Source organism: Hypanus sabinus, chromosome 3 (genome assembly GCF_030144855.1).
Source record: "Hypanus sabinus isolate sHypSab1 chromosome 3, sHypSab1.hap1, whole genome shotgun sequence".
Lineage (NCBI taxonomy): Eukaryota > Metazoa > Chordata > Chondrichthyes > Myliobatiformes > Dasyatidae > Hypanus > Hypanus sabinus.
Window position 1 is genome coordinate 60,177,768 of NC_082708.1, and position 16,145 is coordinate 60,193,912.

Here is a 16,145-nt window from a genome sequence, read left to right on the forward strand (position 1 = left end):
GATCACAGAAATGAGGAAGAATACAGATTCGATGGATACTGTGCTGGATGTGTGGTACATGCTGCCTTTTGCTGACTTTCCCTCGATTGAGGAAGAGGCCTTGGCCCTTCTCCCATTGAGTCAGGTGTAGCGGGGAGGGTTTGCTGTGTGCAGTGTGGGGCATGAGTGAGAGGTTGAGAGAGGAGTTGGTAGTGGGCCCAAGGTATCCCCAGTTGTGTCCGAGCCTGAAGGGTTTAGGTGAGGGGGTACGGAGGCCTCAGAAGGGTTAGGGAACTCCCAGATAGTTGGCCTAAGTAGCGCCTGAGGAACAGGGCGTGAGGGTTACTGTGTGGGGAGGAGATGTCACTGTTTGTGCTTGAGTTACGGTGTGTTGGCAGGAAAGGTGGCGAGTTATTTAGTAGTCATGAGGACATGACTTTTATTTGGTGGAGGAAGTGTGTAAAGGGGGTTTCTTTTTTTCCTTTGTTACTGTTGGGAAAGGGTTTCCTTTTGTTAACTAGCAGGAATGCTAATTTACTGATAACGAGAATGGTATTCCTTTGTAAACCAAATGGGGATTAATGTTCTTTCTTCTGAGTCTGTAAGCTTTTGTTGACGGGCTTTTGGGCAGATCAGCGCGAGGGGGTCGAGAGAGAGGACGCAATGCTCTAAGCTGGGCGAGGATCGGACCCCAAAGGCGCCTTTTCTTTAATTTTCTCTTCATATATACTGTATCGTTATTAATCACTTAGTTATAGTAACCTTTATAAATTGTACTCATTTAATCGCTTATGGTGTACTGTCTGGTTTTGGGAGAGGCGGGGACATCACACAGCATCCACACCAGCTGATTACCCAGTTTGGCGGGGCTGAAGGCTGCTCCCCCTAGACGAGAACGAGCTGAGCGAGCCCGAGGCGACCCAGGGGGTTACATTAGGTTTCACCTTGTAGGAAGTAACGGCCTGCAAACCTTCCCAGAGTTGGCGTGCATTGGTTCCTCTAACCTCAATCAGAATTGTTCTTTTGGTCTTGAGATAGCCCTCCGTAAGTCATACCTGGCCTTCTTGTATAGTCCTGGATGACCAGGCTTGAATGCCACAGACCTAGCCCTGGTTTACCCATAGCTTTCCATTCAGTTACGTACAGTGTGTTCTTGTAGGCACACACTCATCCACACAGGTTTTAATGAAGTCAGTAACAATTGTGGTGCATTCATTCAGATTTGAAGATGAATCCCTGTATACTGTCCAGTCCACAAATTCAGAGCAGACAGTACTATGTGATTCTTCACATAGTATCTGAATGGCATGAGTTGCAGTTGAAGCTCTGGGCCTGAATTGGACAAGGAGGTATGATAGGGCTTTTAACATAACATAGAAGACCCACAATCGGGGATTGTGGCAGTAAACATTTCTACAGCTTGGATCATAGTTATGGTGATCACAGAGAATTACTCTAATACAACAGCACATTCTTCCACTGGCCTTCCGACAACCTCTATTGATCCTTGGATCTCTTCCTCAGCTTCCCCAGCCCCTTACCAATCCACTTGTCTTGACTTCACTGAGAAACCTACTCATCTTCTATGATCTTCTGCTATTACAGGATCCTTCAATCTCACCTCCTGATCCTCTTCCCCATCCTCTCCCTAATCAGTCCTTCATTACTCCCCACCCCACCAATCAAATCCAACTCCAAAATCTCTGATTTAATCTGGCTTTTATCCCAGAACTACTGTACCCCAATCCCAGATTTTCTCCCATATCCATAGTTTTGCTAATTCTCTTTACTGGTTCACACACCCCCAATATACTTACAATCTTCATTTTGGATGTCCCCTCTACCTAATCTCCTGTTCACCCACTCTATTTTCTCATCAGATCCTACCCTTCCCAACGTGATCATCTCTCACTCTGCTATTCTCTCATGTTCATCTGCTCTCCCATCAACACCTGATGATTTTTATCATATTCCTTCAACCTCCTCACAGACTTCTACCATTCACCCCAGAATTTCACTTTGCTCTTCAATCATTCATCATCATTCCTCTCGACTTACTTCCCACTCCCTTATTCTTCCCTGTGATCTCCAATGACTTTTCCCTATCTCCCCAATCTTTCCCCAGTCCTTTACCAACCCTGCCTCAGTGAGACATTGGTGTCCAATCCAGTCAGTGGTGTGTGCACATGCACGCATGAAAGGCCTAAGGTACTCATTCTAAAACACAGGGTCACTCTGGACATTGTGTGCATTAGAACATTCATCCTTCAGGTCCTCTCTCACATCCCACGCCAGTCCTCTGTACACAGCTGCTTCAATGCACAAGTCCAACATTCCTTCTCACTCTGACTTATTCCAACGAGAACTCAAATAAAGCCTCTGGGAATTAGAGGGCTTGCTTGTAATTTACACTGCCTTAGTCTCTAGTTGGATCAAGCAAACAATTACATTTTGCAATAGAAAACAGAACCCAATGTTATGATGAGTATTCCCAGATTTTAAAAAATGCTCCAGTGGTACCAGGGTTACAGTAGTGAATGCAGTCACCAGTGAATCATAATGGAAACCCTCTGAGGAGGGCCAACTACTGTTTTTGGCTTAGTTCTGAATTGAGGCCAAAAGTCACTTACTAAACAAATGCCCAGAGTTACAAAACTGGCCTTCAAATGAATACATAAGAAAAAAGAATGAAAAGCTAAATATAAAATATGACTTTAAATTGGAAGCATCAACATATTAATTAGTACTGGAAACATAATATAAACACCAGTTCAAATCAATAAATGTGAAATTCATAACCCATTTAATGCAGTTTCATCTTCCCATCAGATGAGAGCTTTGATTTGTTCAGATTAAGAACTGGCAGAAAACAAAATGGACAGGTGGTCTTCATGCTATAAATTTTCATGACTTTACAACTAATGCACAAGTCTAGCATCTAGATAGAGCAGGTGAAAGCTATTTTGGAGGTAGTTAATTACTTCATTGAAACATGCTGAGACCTTTATGAGGCGAATACCGACAGGTAAAATAGCTTTCCCCATCTCTAATGGGCTTAGCACAATTCAGTTGTAGGTCAAAAAGTTGCATTGTTGGGAGATTCAGTTTGATATTTAGTGTAGTTTGGGTCTTACTTACCCGAAGCCTTCTTCCAAATACAGTGACTTGTCCCCTGGCTTGCTCTTTTCGTTGTCTCCATTCCACTAAATTTAAGCCGTTTTCAATGGGCAACGTAACATTGCGCTTTCCGACAGTAGGATTTACAGTGCCTCCCAAGAGATGTGGTTCAGTTTGCAAAGTAACTTCCATACCATTAGCCAGCATGAGCCTCAGTGAGCCATCAGCACCAACATGATATGCATTTCGAACTTGGTCTAAGAATACAAAGAAATAAGTAATTATTTTAACATCACTATCATGATAGACATTGTTTGAGAAAAATGCATATTTGTGTCTCACACCAGCTAGTCAATATTAGAAGTTCTCTTTCAATGTGTTTGCTTACTTCAGCAAATTATCCAATGCTCATGTGGTCAGGATTGGTGCAGAGAGGTAAGTACAAATGCAACCAACAGAAACACACACCTAGTAATTTTATTCAAATCAAATAAAATAAAGTTGGTCTGTTAATTCAGGACAAAACTGTCAAATGGTTGACAGATTAACTGCTTAGATTGGCTCCTGATTCACTTGCTTCAGCAAAGAAAGGAAATTGGGCAGATGATCTCACCACCAATCAAGATTTCACTGCACACTATAGCTGGAATCTTGTCTTAAATAATAATACAGTGATTGCCTTGGAAATGAGCAAAAATATATAGCATAACCACTATACTATTATTCATAAGAATGAAAATGCTATGGATACTTAGCAGAACCGGCATCATCTCTGGAAAGGGAAACAAGAGTTCATGCTTCAGGTTAATCACATCCACCAGATTTTATTACAGATTCTGAACATTTTTTTTTGTTTTTGACTATCATGAAACCTTGCTTATTGTTTTCCATAGTGATAAAAAATAAGAATACTTAGTTAAGAGGAAATAATAGTGAATGAACTTTACCTTGGACTAGGGTGTAGAATGCACCTGCGGTTGACAAATTAGTTGTTATGGTAACATCATTCTTGTTAGAAGTCTCAACATGTACTTGGACAGCACTATCAATGTCACCATGGAAACTGTAAATGTGCCCAGTGGGAAAAGTTGCATTGATGAGGCGTCCATAACTATCATACCTAGGTGGAAAGTAATTGTGTTTATATCTTACGTATTTTGTTTTATTGAAACACTTCAAGATTTCATATTCTTACATGCATTATAGTTTTTCTAAACAGTTTCCTGTATTTACTTCACATTTCAGTTGGAACTTTTCTATTTGGGATTAGAAGCACATTGAAAGCAGAATTAATTTATTTTAAGATTAACATCAATAACACAATTCCTTGAGGCAAGGATAATTTTTTTTTACATAAGAAACTCAAATTCTCAGCCATTATTTATTTTCACCAAACAGAGCAAATTTTTTTTCAGAAATAGCATTTGGGACACAGAGTGAATTAAATGAAATGCTTCACCAGCAATGTCTCATGCTTGTTTCTCTGCTATTTTTATTAAAACCGCAACAGTGAAATCGGTGAGTCCAAAATTCACAGCCAAAAAAATCATCAGATATAACTACTAGCTATTTCAATCATTTTCCCATTTTAATATTATTTGTAATCACAAGTATATATCAGTATTTCAGCTAAAGTACAGAATAATGTTACTTACTGTATATATCTGTTCATTTCAGTAAAATAAAACAAATAAAACTCAAGGCATTTCAAAAATATTTTCTTAAATATGTTTTTGGCTTTATGTTTGTTCTGCTGAATTACTTGAATTAATATGAATACAGAGTTAAAATTACTAAAATCTAATCTTTATGAAAATTGAAAACAGTTGCCTGTTCTATTTTGTGACTAAGAAAACGATTTACTTATGCCACTATCTGAAGCATTTTGAACAGATCTACCTTGGAACCTACTCTTATTTTCTAAAGGAGTCCTTTGATAAATGTGAGGACCCTAACCAATATATACAAGGAGAAAATTGACATTTTAGCTTGTCATTGGGATTGCTAAAAAAGGGCAAGGTTGCTTAGTGGAGGCTTGGATATAGAAAGCTGCTTGGACAAAGGCTTTTCCACCAATTGGTTCCTCCACATTGTTCTTATTTTGTGCACAGACTCCTTTGAATTAACATGTATACCTGCCCTTTCAATCTTATTCATTAAGAACACATGAAGTGTGTTATAAAAATTATACCTTAGCATTGTTATGTCCTTTGCAGCTACAGTATTGAATATTTATTGTGGGATATCTGGAGATTCTTCCATCTGTTTGCATTGAATGCTTGCATCAAAAGTTAACACAAAATATGCTCCATGTAGGAAACTATAATTATGTTGATTTAATGTATTATGTAAAAGTGGAACATTGAGAATAAAAAATAATATTTGCTTATTTACAATATTTTCAGTGACTAAAATATTAAACTTAACTGGAGTGCTTAAAGTAAAAAACATTACCTAAGCCGGAGGTACTGTTGAGCAAAGGAAGAATCTCTATTAACATTGAATGAGTTCTAAAGCTAATTAAGTGGGAAGCACAATGTTATTGTAACTGGTTAATTCTTAGATAAAAGCAAATATTTTGAAAACATAGTTACCTTAGTCCTAATGACAAAATAATTTAAGGATCATATTTAGTCATTCGGTACATTTCATAGGTTAGAACTAGGATAGTATAGTGCAAGAACACACTTTTCAGTCCGTCATGTCTGTGCTGACCATAATGCCAATTTAAACTAACTCCATCCATCTGCACGTTCCTTTATTCCTTAGCTGTTTACATCTGTCTAAATGCCTCTAACATCACTTTTGTATCTGCTCTAGTACTTACCCTAAAAACATGTTCCAGGTGCACATCACTCTCTGAATGAATAACTAACCTGCCAAATCTCCCTTAAACTTTCCTCCTCTCGCCTTTAAATGTATGCCATTTTGTACCTGACATTTCAAATCTGAGACCATCTTTAACTATAACTTAATATACATGTATCATGTTGTCTTTCAGCCTCTGATACTCCAGTAAAAGAAATCTAAGTTTATCCAATCTCCCTGTAATGCTGATACACTTCTAATGCATTGAACACTTTCAGTGGGTTTTGCACCAGCTGCTCCCATGCAGAATCATGGTAAAATTCCATACTGTAACTTGAGGAAATTGGTATTTTGCCATTAGTCACTCAAAACCAAAACAGGAATAACAGGAATTACAGAAATCAAAATTTGCTCAATAGTTCAACTTTGTCAGTGTTTGCAATATAAACTATCTGCTTTTTCAGCACTAACCTTGGCAAAGAAAAGCCGCTTCTTGATTCTTCAAAAAAAATGCAGCACCTCTTTCATCCAAAATTTAAAAACTTCTATATCAAGGCTAATCTTCCATATGCTCACAGATGCGGTTGGAACCACATTAACAAAGTCCCTCTGAACAATCAGTCTAATATTTTTTTAATTTTATCATTGTTTTATTTCAAAAAGGAAAAGCTATTACTAAATTTGGTTCCTATCAAAATCTAGCTCCAACCCGCTTCCACAGACAGCTGTGGAAATATGGTTCCACTTTTCAGAGACGATGGACATTAACACAGCAACAGTGTACTGGAGCACCTAAGTCAACCTCATATGATATCCAGAACTGGATGTCTTAGAACTAGCTCTAAATTATGATATGATGAGCTGGATCAGATTATTTTCCAGCCTTATTTTCTCTTGAATGATGTTCAGATTTGACAGGATTACAATCTATTGGGTATTAGGTTTCATTGAAAAAACAAGATCTTATTTAAAAAAAGTAAATTAAAAAATAGATATTTACTCATAAAAAGTGGTCCATCCATTTTCATCGCTTTTAGTTGCCAGTAGACCAGTACTGCCATGGTATGTCATCATAGCCAGTTCATGTCCCTGGGTGGACACACTCTTCAATGCACCGTTTGCTCCAATTGTCAGCCAGTAAACCTGTCCGTCTGGCACCACCAGCCAAAGTGGCATTCCTGAGGAATCACGCCGAATGGTTAATGAATTGCCATTATTATCTTTAATTGTGCTTATGTCTCCACTCCCAGTGTAAGTAAGATTATAAAGGTAATCTCCAGTGATAAGGCTCTGAGTATACAGGTGGCTACCATTAATGGAAAATAAATAAAGCTCCTGATCAATGGTTGAAGCGACCTCGTAGAGATTTTGAGAATTGAGGAAAGGCCTGTTTTTCTGAACAAATCGAATGCGGATGTTCCCAAGATCTGCTATGTACAGATCTCCGTCGGGGCATGTTGCCAGGGATGAGGGAGCATTTAGTTTGGCATCCTTTGCATACCCATCATCTCCTGAATAACATTCACAGTTAGCGTCGTTATTACATTCGCATCCAGTTGGTGCTCCAGCCAGCAGAGATATTTCACCATTTGTTGTCACTTGCCGCACACGATTAATTTTCTTCTCATCTGTTTCTGCTATATATAAGATTCCATTATGGGAAATGGATATGGCAGTGGCTGACTCAAGGGTGGAGTGCACAGCCACCTTGCTAAGGAGGAAGTGATCAATTCCAGGCACTTGGCAATGCATTGGGCGCCCAGCCACAATACGAACTTGGTGATTTTCTGAAATCTGTAGTACTACATTGTTATCCAGCAAATAAAGGGAATTGTCCATAGGGTTCACTGCAAGATCCGTGGGCCATTCCAAACGTACCTGAAGGAAAAGGTAACAGTTCATATTAATATCTGACAAAATCCCGAGAATTAGTACTGTAATATACAAATGCCTGCTGGTAAAATTTGACATTTGCTCTCAGAAAATGAGTAATAAATTGTTAAAACCAAGGTTGTATAAGTTGCAGCCCTGAAAAATAACGATTGTATGATGAGAGAGTGAGCAGCTTCAAGTTCCTGGGTGTCAAGATCTCTGAGTTTCTAACCTGGTCCTAACATATCGATGTAGTTATAAAGAAGGAGTTTGAAGAGATTTGGCACGTCAACAAATACACTCAAAAACTTCTATTGTTGTACCATGGAGAGCATTCTGACAGGCTGCATCACTGTCTGGTATGGAGGGAGGGACTACTGCACAGGACCGAAAGAAGCTGCAGAAGGTTTTAAATCTAGTCAGCTCCATCTTGTGTATTAGCCTAGAAAGTATCCAGGACATCTTTAGGGAGTTGTGTCTCAGAAAGGCAGTGTCCATTATTAAGGACCTCAAGCACCCAGGAAATGCCCTTTTCTCACTGTTACCATCAGGTAGGAGGTACAGAAGCCTGAAGGCACACACTCAGTGATTCAGGAACAGCTTCTTCCCCTCTGCCATCCTAAATAGACATTGAATCTTTAGACACTACCTCATTTAAAAAAAATATATAGTATTTCTATTTTTGCACATTTAAAAAATCTATTCTATATGCATAATCGATTTCCTTGTTTATCTATTTATTATTTTATTTTATTTAGATTTTTTTTCTCTGCTAGATTATGTTTTGCATTGAACTGCCGCTGCTAAGTTAACAAATTTCCAGTTACCTGCCGGTGATAATAAACTTGATTCCGATTCTGATGAAATGTTAATATCCTCTCCTGAGTTTTTTGTGTTCTGTTGTAAACACAACAGATTCTGCAGATGCTAGAAATCCAGAGTAATGTATGCAAAATGCTAGAGGATCACCATCAGGTCCTGATGAAGGGTCTTGTCCTGGAACGTTGACTCTGTTTCTCTCTATAGTTACTGCCTGACCTTCTGAGTTCCTCCACCATTTTGTATGTATTATTGTGTTCAGTTGAATCATTTCAATTATAATGGCATAGGCTTTAGCTGCTTTTATGTCATGGTGGTAGGAGAATTTCTATTAATTTGAATTAACATTTTCTTAAGACTAATGCAGCCATTTTAATAGTTTACATTTTGTGACAATATTTCAATCAGTGCATTTTATTATTGTAGAATTCAAGCTTCACTTGGTCTGTAATTTCAAGCAGTGCTGGAAGCCAGCACCTTAATTTTGTTTATTCCTTCACAGGTTCACAGAAAGCTTATAACATGGGAGGAGACTATTGGGCCATGAACTTGATGTCAACTCTGTGCAAAGGTATTCAGAGAATCACACACCACTGACCCACGATTTTCTTTGTCCCATTCACTTTTGAATGCCACAAATGGATCTGCTTTCTCATTGATGTGACTCCACTTCCTGAACACTCACTACATAATAACACTATGTCTCATGTCAATTTTGGTTATTTCATCAATCGTGAATCTATTGTCTGGCTCTTTGTTCTTCCACCAACAAGAACAGTTTTTAATGTTTCTATTCTCTCTAAATCTTTCTTTATTTTACGTACCTCAATCAGATCCTTTCTTAACTTCCTCTATTCTATAGAGGACAATCCTAGCTTCTACATAACAATTTCTCTCTGGAATAATTTTAGCAAAGTTCTTCTACACCCTCTTCAAGAACCCCAATGTTGATTTACTAGATTGTCAGGCTCAGAACTGGATATCATATTCCAGTTATGGCCAAATCAGTATTTCAATCATTGTGATTTCCTTGCTTTTGAACTCTGTTCCTCTATACACTCAGTGGCCATTTTATTAGGTATCTCTTGTACCAAATAAAGTGGCCACTGAGGACATGCTTATGGTCTTTTGCTACTGTAGCTCATCCACTTCAAGGTTCGACATGTACTGCATTCAAATATGCACTTTTACACACCACTGTTGTAAAACGTGGTTATTTGAGTTACTGTCATCTTCCTGGCAGTCTGAACCGTCTGATAATTCTACTGTGACTTCCCTCTGTAACAAGGCATGTTCACCCACAGAACTGTCACTTACTGGATGTCGTTCTTTGTTTCTTGCACCATTCTTTGTAAACCCTAGGGAATGTTATGTGTGAAAATCCCAGGAGGTTAGCAGTTTCTGAGATACTGAAACCATCCCATCTGGCACCAACATTCATTCATGCTCAAAGTCACTTAGATCACACTTCTATCCCCAGTCTTATATTTGGCTTGATTAACAACTGATTCTTTTGACCATGTCTGCATGCTTATATGCACTGTGTTGCTGCCACATGATTGGCTAATTAGTTATTTGCATCAACAAGCAGGTGTAAGATTTACCTAATTAGGTGGCCACTGAGTGTGTGTTAATCCCATACGTTTTAAATGTCTTCTCAACCTGCCCTACCACCTTCAATAATTTGAGCGCAAACACCCTTTTATCTTTCAGTTCCCCTTTTAGAATTTTGCCTCTGATTTTATTTTGCAAAAAAAAATTCAACTGATTTATAGGAAACGGAAAATGAGAGTGAAATAGAATAATTAAAAATCTCACTAGGATATATCTTTAATAAAAAGAATTTATTTCCAATGAATGAAGTTTGTATTAAGATAATGATCAAATTAACTCTACAATATTATCTTCTTTACAATTGGGAAATAACACCATAATAACTGAAGGCCAGAATTTGGCACATTACACATAATTTTCCCAATATTAGCACTGGCATCAGGAAACAAATTTCTTTTTAAATAACTAGTGAATTTTCAATATTTAAAATCTACTTCCTATCAAAGTTGCCTTTTTAAAATTTCATGGCCTGTGGTTTCACAATACCATTGAGATCTAATTGAAAAGCTTTTTATTCTTCCAAGTGATAAAAGTGGTGTCTTGCCTCAGTTAACATGGCAAACAGCCAAAACTGACTATTTTCAGTATGTTACCAAGTTATTACTAATAAAACCTGCATTTCCATCGTAAATATATTCACCCTTTCATTACTTTGCAGCTTTCATTATCCTATCACAGCCACTGCTGTTAATTGCACAAGTGCAATGCTCTTACTTTGTCAAAATACTTAATTTGAAATGGCCATAACATGAACATATGTTGTTAAAATTACCATAATACATTTACATAATATTTTGCTGCCTTTTCTTACTGTAGTTGAGGTCCAAATAGACCGTACTGCTCCTGAGCAATTAGGATTCAGCTCCTAAGCACTGGTGGTTCTGTGGATATTGGAAACCCAGAGTGGCACACACAAAATGTGGGAGGAACTCGGCAGGTCAGGCTGCATCTATAGAAAGGAATAAACTGTCGACGAATCAGGCCGAGATCCTTCCTGAGGATTTAGCTCTATTATTATAGGAAATCCTCTGATTCACATAGATTCCTAACATAGATTTTATGGCTGTGTTACCCAAAGACAAGCTGCTCTTTTGGTTTGAGTTAAACTCGTGAAACCATTACAGTCTGCCACTCCATCAGCTGAGCTCTTGAAGGAAAGTCACCCAGTTCTATTGATGGGCCAGTATAACTCCTACTGTCCATGACTGACAGAAGTTGCTGATCCATGGGATAATTGAGGAAGAACATAATTTGTCAAAAAGTAGGTGAAGTTCACCCACCTCAGGCTGTGGTTGGTGATACTGGATGAACGTCTAGATTTACTACCATCCATCAAATTCAGTCAGCCTTGATTGTCAAGCTGCCTAATTTCAATCTTAAATTATATTACAGCATTTCTAATATGTAAATGTACTCTTTTTTCAAAATGGCAACCATATTTTAAATTAAGATTAAAGTATGTAGGTATTAAAAAAGGAGAATGAATGGTGGAAAGCTGAAGGCCCAGAGTACAATGTATCTCACTGAATATTACTTGCCACTGAAGTCAACACGGAGGAACATGATAATATAGTTTACAATATGGTTCTGTTCAATCCTTTGGATAACCCAGTTGTTGAAAAGTTGAACATTATCTTAAGACACCAGGAAATTTCATCAGTTTCAACTATTCCCCTGCCAAGATAGCTTTTGTTTCTCTCATCTCCAATATTTTTGGAGGTTAAACACCAAAATTTCAAACTAAATGAAGCAACATTTAAAAAAAAAGTTTCAAGACATTTTCCCATTTGCTCTCATGCTAGCATTAAAGAGATTAATCTGTCTTGGTGGGCTGGCCACACAAATTGGCGTATGAAACATTAACCAGTAAAGCACAACTAACTGTAATATCATTATTTTGTTAAACGTTCAGATATTTTGTACCTTTAGGCAACGTTAAGAAAGTAGTGAATGTCTTGATTGTAGAAAATCAGGAGGAATGATTGAGATTCATTTTGTACCATAAGTAAAGAATTATTCAAGATTATTCATATTTTCCTTACTAAAGAGAAAAAATTTCTATCAGGTATTCACTTCAACAAATCTGACTGGATTATAATTTTGAGCTGTAGAAAATGCAGTGTTCTTAATCAAAATGCTTTGAAGTTTTAACTCTTAATATATGAAGGAACTTATATTCCAATAAAACTTCATGAATGAAACTTGAACTGATTTCTTAAACATGACAATCTCAGCACAAAAGATAGATATGTTTAATGAAGGGAGCTGTGATCTCCAGCAGATCTGGTCATTGGTTAGGATAAAGACAGTGCACTGAATTTACATAAAGTAATATATTGACCCTCACAATATGTGACATGCACTTTTTCTGGACTTGAATGTTCTGAAGAAAATGGCTCGAACAAGGAAAGTTATGTGAGGCCTTGAAAATTTTAATGTATGTTGTGTTGTGTTTAGTCATGTTGTGATAAGATCTCTAAAATGAACTAAAAGCAAAAACCGGAAAATTCAGGATCAAATTATCAAGGGTCTGTAAAATCATGATAAATGTAATTTCAAGATTGAACATTACTTGTCTACTTTTGCGTTTAAAAGGAGAGTTACATTTTTTTTGTTTCTGTGAGCTTTAGAATCATTCAAATATGATGCACAACTTTTAGTTATAATCTCTTTCAGATGAATACAATTCTAGAGCTGTTACACTGTATGTGACATTTAATTTCCTTTCAAGCACCCACATATAACTTGTCTGTTTTCCTTATATGAAAGTGCACAGGCTTTATTTCTAGTTTTGTCTTAAGTACATGCACATACAATTCAAAACCATGTTAAAGATCAACAAGAACCTTATGTTGAATCAAATATTGAATGAAAATCACACCTTGAACTCAGTTTATTAACTCATTGAGTAAGTCCCATAAAACAGCATGAACAACCATTTATGAATGATTTATCTCAATGTCAGGGGCCTATTAAGCCAAGGTCACAAATAATTTAGCTGCAAGATTTAATGCATGAGTCAGAGAGGAAGTTCTGGGCACTGAACAACAGGGTGGAACTTAGGAAGGGTTTGTACAATAATCCTATAAAATTTGAGGCACAAGACTGTTGTAAATCTCAGACAATGGCACAAAAAATCACTTAAAGAGTTTACCTCAAATTCAATAAGTGTGATTGAGTGCCTGCTTATATCTTCCATTTGTTACTTAAATGCTTAGTCCAATCATTCATCTGCAGATTGTCCACAAAACTGTAAAGGGAGTATTTTTGTGTCAAAGATACACTGCATGACAATCATTTTACCTGGGAAATATCCATTACAGAATCACAACTAAGAGGACGTGCTGAGGTGAGGTCATTAGAACCAATCACAGAGGAGATTATTCCATTCTGATCAATACGGCGTATTGTGGTCCCATCCACAAAGTATATCAGACCAAATTTGTCAACTGTTATACCTGGTGAAGGAAAAGAATGAACAATCAAATAAGCTTCTGGGCTCAGAGTGTTAGATTTTTCTTTAAGATTTTATCCAAGAAGGGAACTGGTAGGATTACATTAAGTCATTCTTTCATTATAGATATTAGTGCAGTTCAGAGTATTATTAACCTTATAATAGTTTTTGGTACCTTATTAAAATCTTTTGTTTTACTTTATTTTTGGTGGCTTTCACTTTCTTTTGAAAATGAGGACAGGTGATCTCAAGACACTTTGATAACGTCAAATGATTCCACCTGCGGAAATGTTCGACGACTACTGGATTAACTAGTAAAAACCTACTGTTCTTCAAAACATCGCTGAACCAACGATTAAACTGATGGATTACCTATTCAAAGCTCAGATACCAGATTGTCTGACTTTACTTGAATGTACTGAAGATCCTGTAATTTCCGTTTCTGTGACCAACATGACAGCATCCTTCAGGAGGGTGAACCCACAGAAAGCATTCAGCCCAGATGACGTACCTGACTGAGTCCTAAAGAGCTGAGTCGATCAACTGGTTGGAGTGTTCACTGTTACCTTTAGCCTTTCACTTCAGCAGTCTGAGGTACCCACCTGCTCCAAGCAGGCTTCAATTATACCCATGCCCAAGAAAGTGGTAACCTGCCTCAATGATTATTTATATCCGCTGTGATTAAGCATTTTAAGAGGTTGGTCATGAAGTGCTTTGAGATGTAGGTGATGAAGCATATCAACTCCAGCCTAAGGAGTGACTTGGATCCTTGGAGTTTACCTACTGTCAAAACAGGTCCACAGCAGATGCCATTTCATTGGCTATTCACTCAACCTTGAGATACCTGGCCAGTGAAGGTGCATACAGCAGGATGCTCTGCATTGACTACAGCTCAATATGCAGCACTATCATTCCCTCAAAACCAAGCAATAAGTTCCAAGTCCTAGGCCTCAGTACTTTGTTTTGCAATTGGATCCTCACTTCCTCACTTGCAGACCCAGTCAGTTTGAATTGGCAACAACATCTGCTACACAACTGCCTTCAGCACAGGTGCAGCACACGGCTGTGTGCTTAGCCCCCTGCTCTGCTGGCACTGTGAGGCACTATGCATTACCGTTGGCTGACTCAGCATATAGGAGTAAGATTGAAAATCCAGCTCATTGCTGCCACAACAATTTCTCACTCAACGTCAGTAACCCCAAGGAGCTGATTTTTGACTTTAGGAGGAGGAAGCCAAGGAATCATGAGCCAGTCCTCAACAGAGGACCCTAGATTTTAGAGAGAAAAATGCTTTCAAAATTACTGAAATGTCAAGTTTCTAACTATCAAGTAAAATCACTATGATGAGCTATAAGAGGTAAAAAACTAAATCAATAAATATTTGGTGTGACCGCCCTTTGCCTTTAAAGCTGCATCAATTCTCTTAGGTACACTGTCACGCAGTTTTATAAGACAATTGGCTGGTAGGTTGTTCCATACATCTTGGAGAACTTGTCACAGTTTTTCTGCAGACTTTGGGTGTTTCACTTGGCCCTGTCTCTCCAGGTAGTCCCAGACAGCCTTGACGATGTTGATATCAGGATTCTATGGAAGCCATATCATTGGAAACCATATAAGGAATCTTGGGCACCCAGAACTTTTGCACAGTATTGTATATTACAGCTGCGGGCTCTGAATCTTGGAAATAGAATTAACACCTATGCCCAACCTCAATGACTGCAATATTGTCCATCAGTATCCTACTACTGCTGTTAGTGATGGGCAATTAAACCGAGCATTTCAAATGACACTCATCCCAGAAAAGTGAGTAGATATAGAGGCTGTTCTCGCTGCTTCAGTGATCCTAATTTAATCTTGAGCTCCAGTGCTGTCTCTTTGGAGTTTGATTGTGTGTGTTTCGTTCAGGTGCTCTCACATCCCAAAGGCGTGCAGGTTGGTAGGTTAGATGGTCAATACTAATTGCTCACTGCGTAGGTGAAAGGAAGAGCCTTGCGTCAGTATGGAGTCTGTGGGCCGAACGGCCTATTCTGCTGTACAACTCAAAGACAAAGGTAACAATTTAGAAGAATTTGGCAGTAAGATCTTTTATTATGTAATTCCCAGTTTGTTAGTAATCTTGTTGCTCTTCCTTGAAACTCCACAAATGCTTCAATGATTTTGATTGCACTATGTTTCAAATCCACAATAGATTATTTTCTGCATTTCCTTAATTGGTCCAGATCCCCTTGAATGCTTCAAAACCTCTTTACATATAACCATCTGGCTTGTTGTTATTATTAAATTTTATAGCAGCAGCTATAAAAATTGTTATTTTTTTGGAAGCAGCATTCTCTATAACATTTATTAGTGAAAATCCCTGTGGAACTACACAAGATACTAACTCCATAAGTTTTGTTCTGCATTAATCTTCATTTAGGGCTTGCGTTTTTAGTGCCAAACTAAACATATCATTCTGTTAGCTAATTTGCTATTTGTTCAAAAG

At 37.9% G+C, this 16,145-nt stretch overlaps 1 protein-coding gene across 1 annotated transcript in view; it reads right to left on the reverse strand.

The window, feature by feature from the left end:
• Positions 1-16,145, reverse strand: part of tenm4 (teneurin transmembrane protein 4) — a 1,643,409-nt gene that overhangs the window by 55,184 nt on the left and 1,572,080 nt on the right. Inside the window, exons 27-30 of the mRNA XM_059964502.1 lie at positions 13,513-13,667; positions 6,905-7,782; positions 4,044-4,216; positions 3,118-3,353 (exon numbers count right to left, since the gene is read on the reverse strand). Of these exons, the coding sequence (XP_059820485.1) occupies positions 3,118-3,353; positions 4,044-4,216; positions 6,905-7,782; positions 13,513-13,667 (1,442 nt within the window). The remainder of the gene's footprint in view (positions 1-3,117; positions 3,354-4,043; positions 4,217-6,904; positions 7,783-13,512; positions 13,668-16,145) is intronic.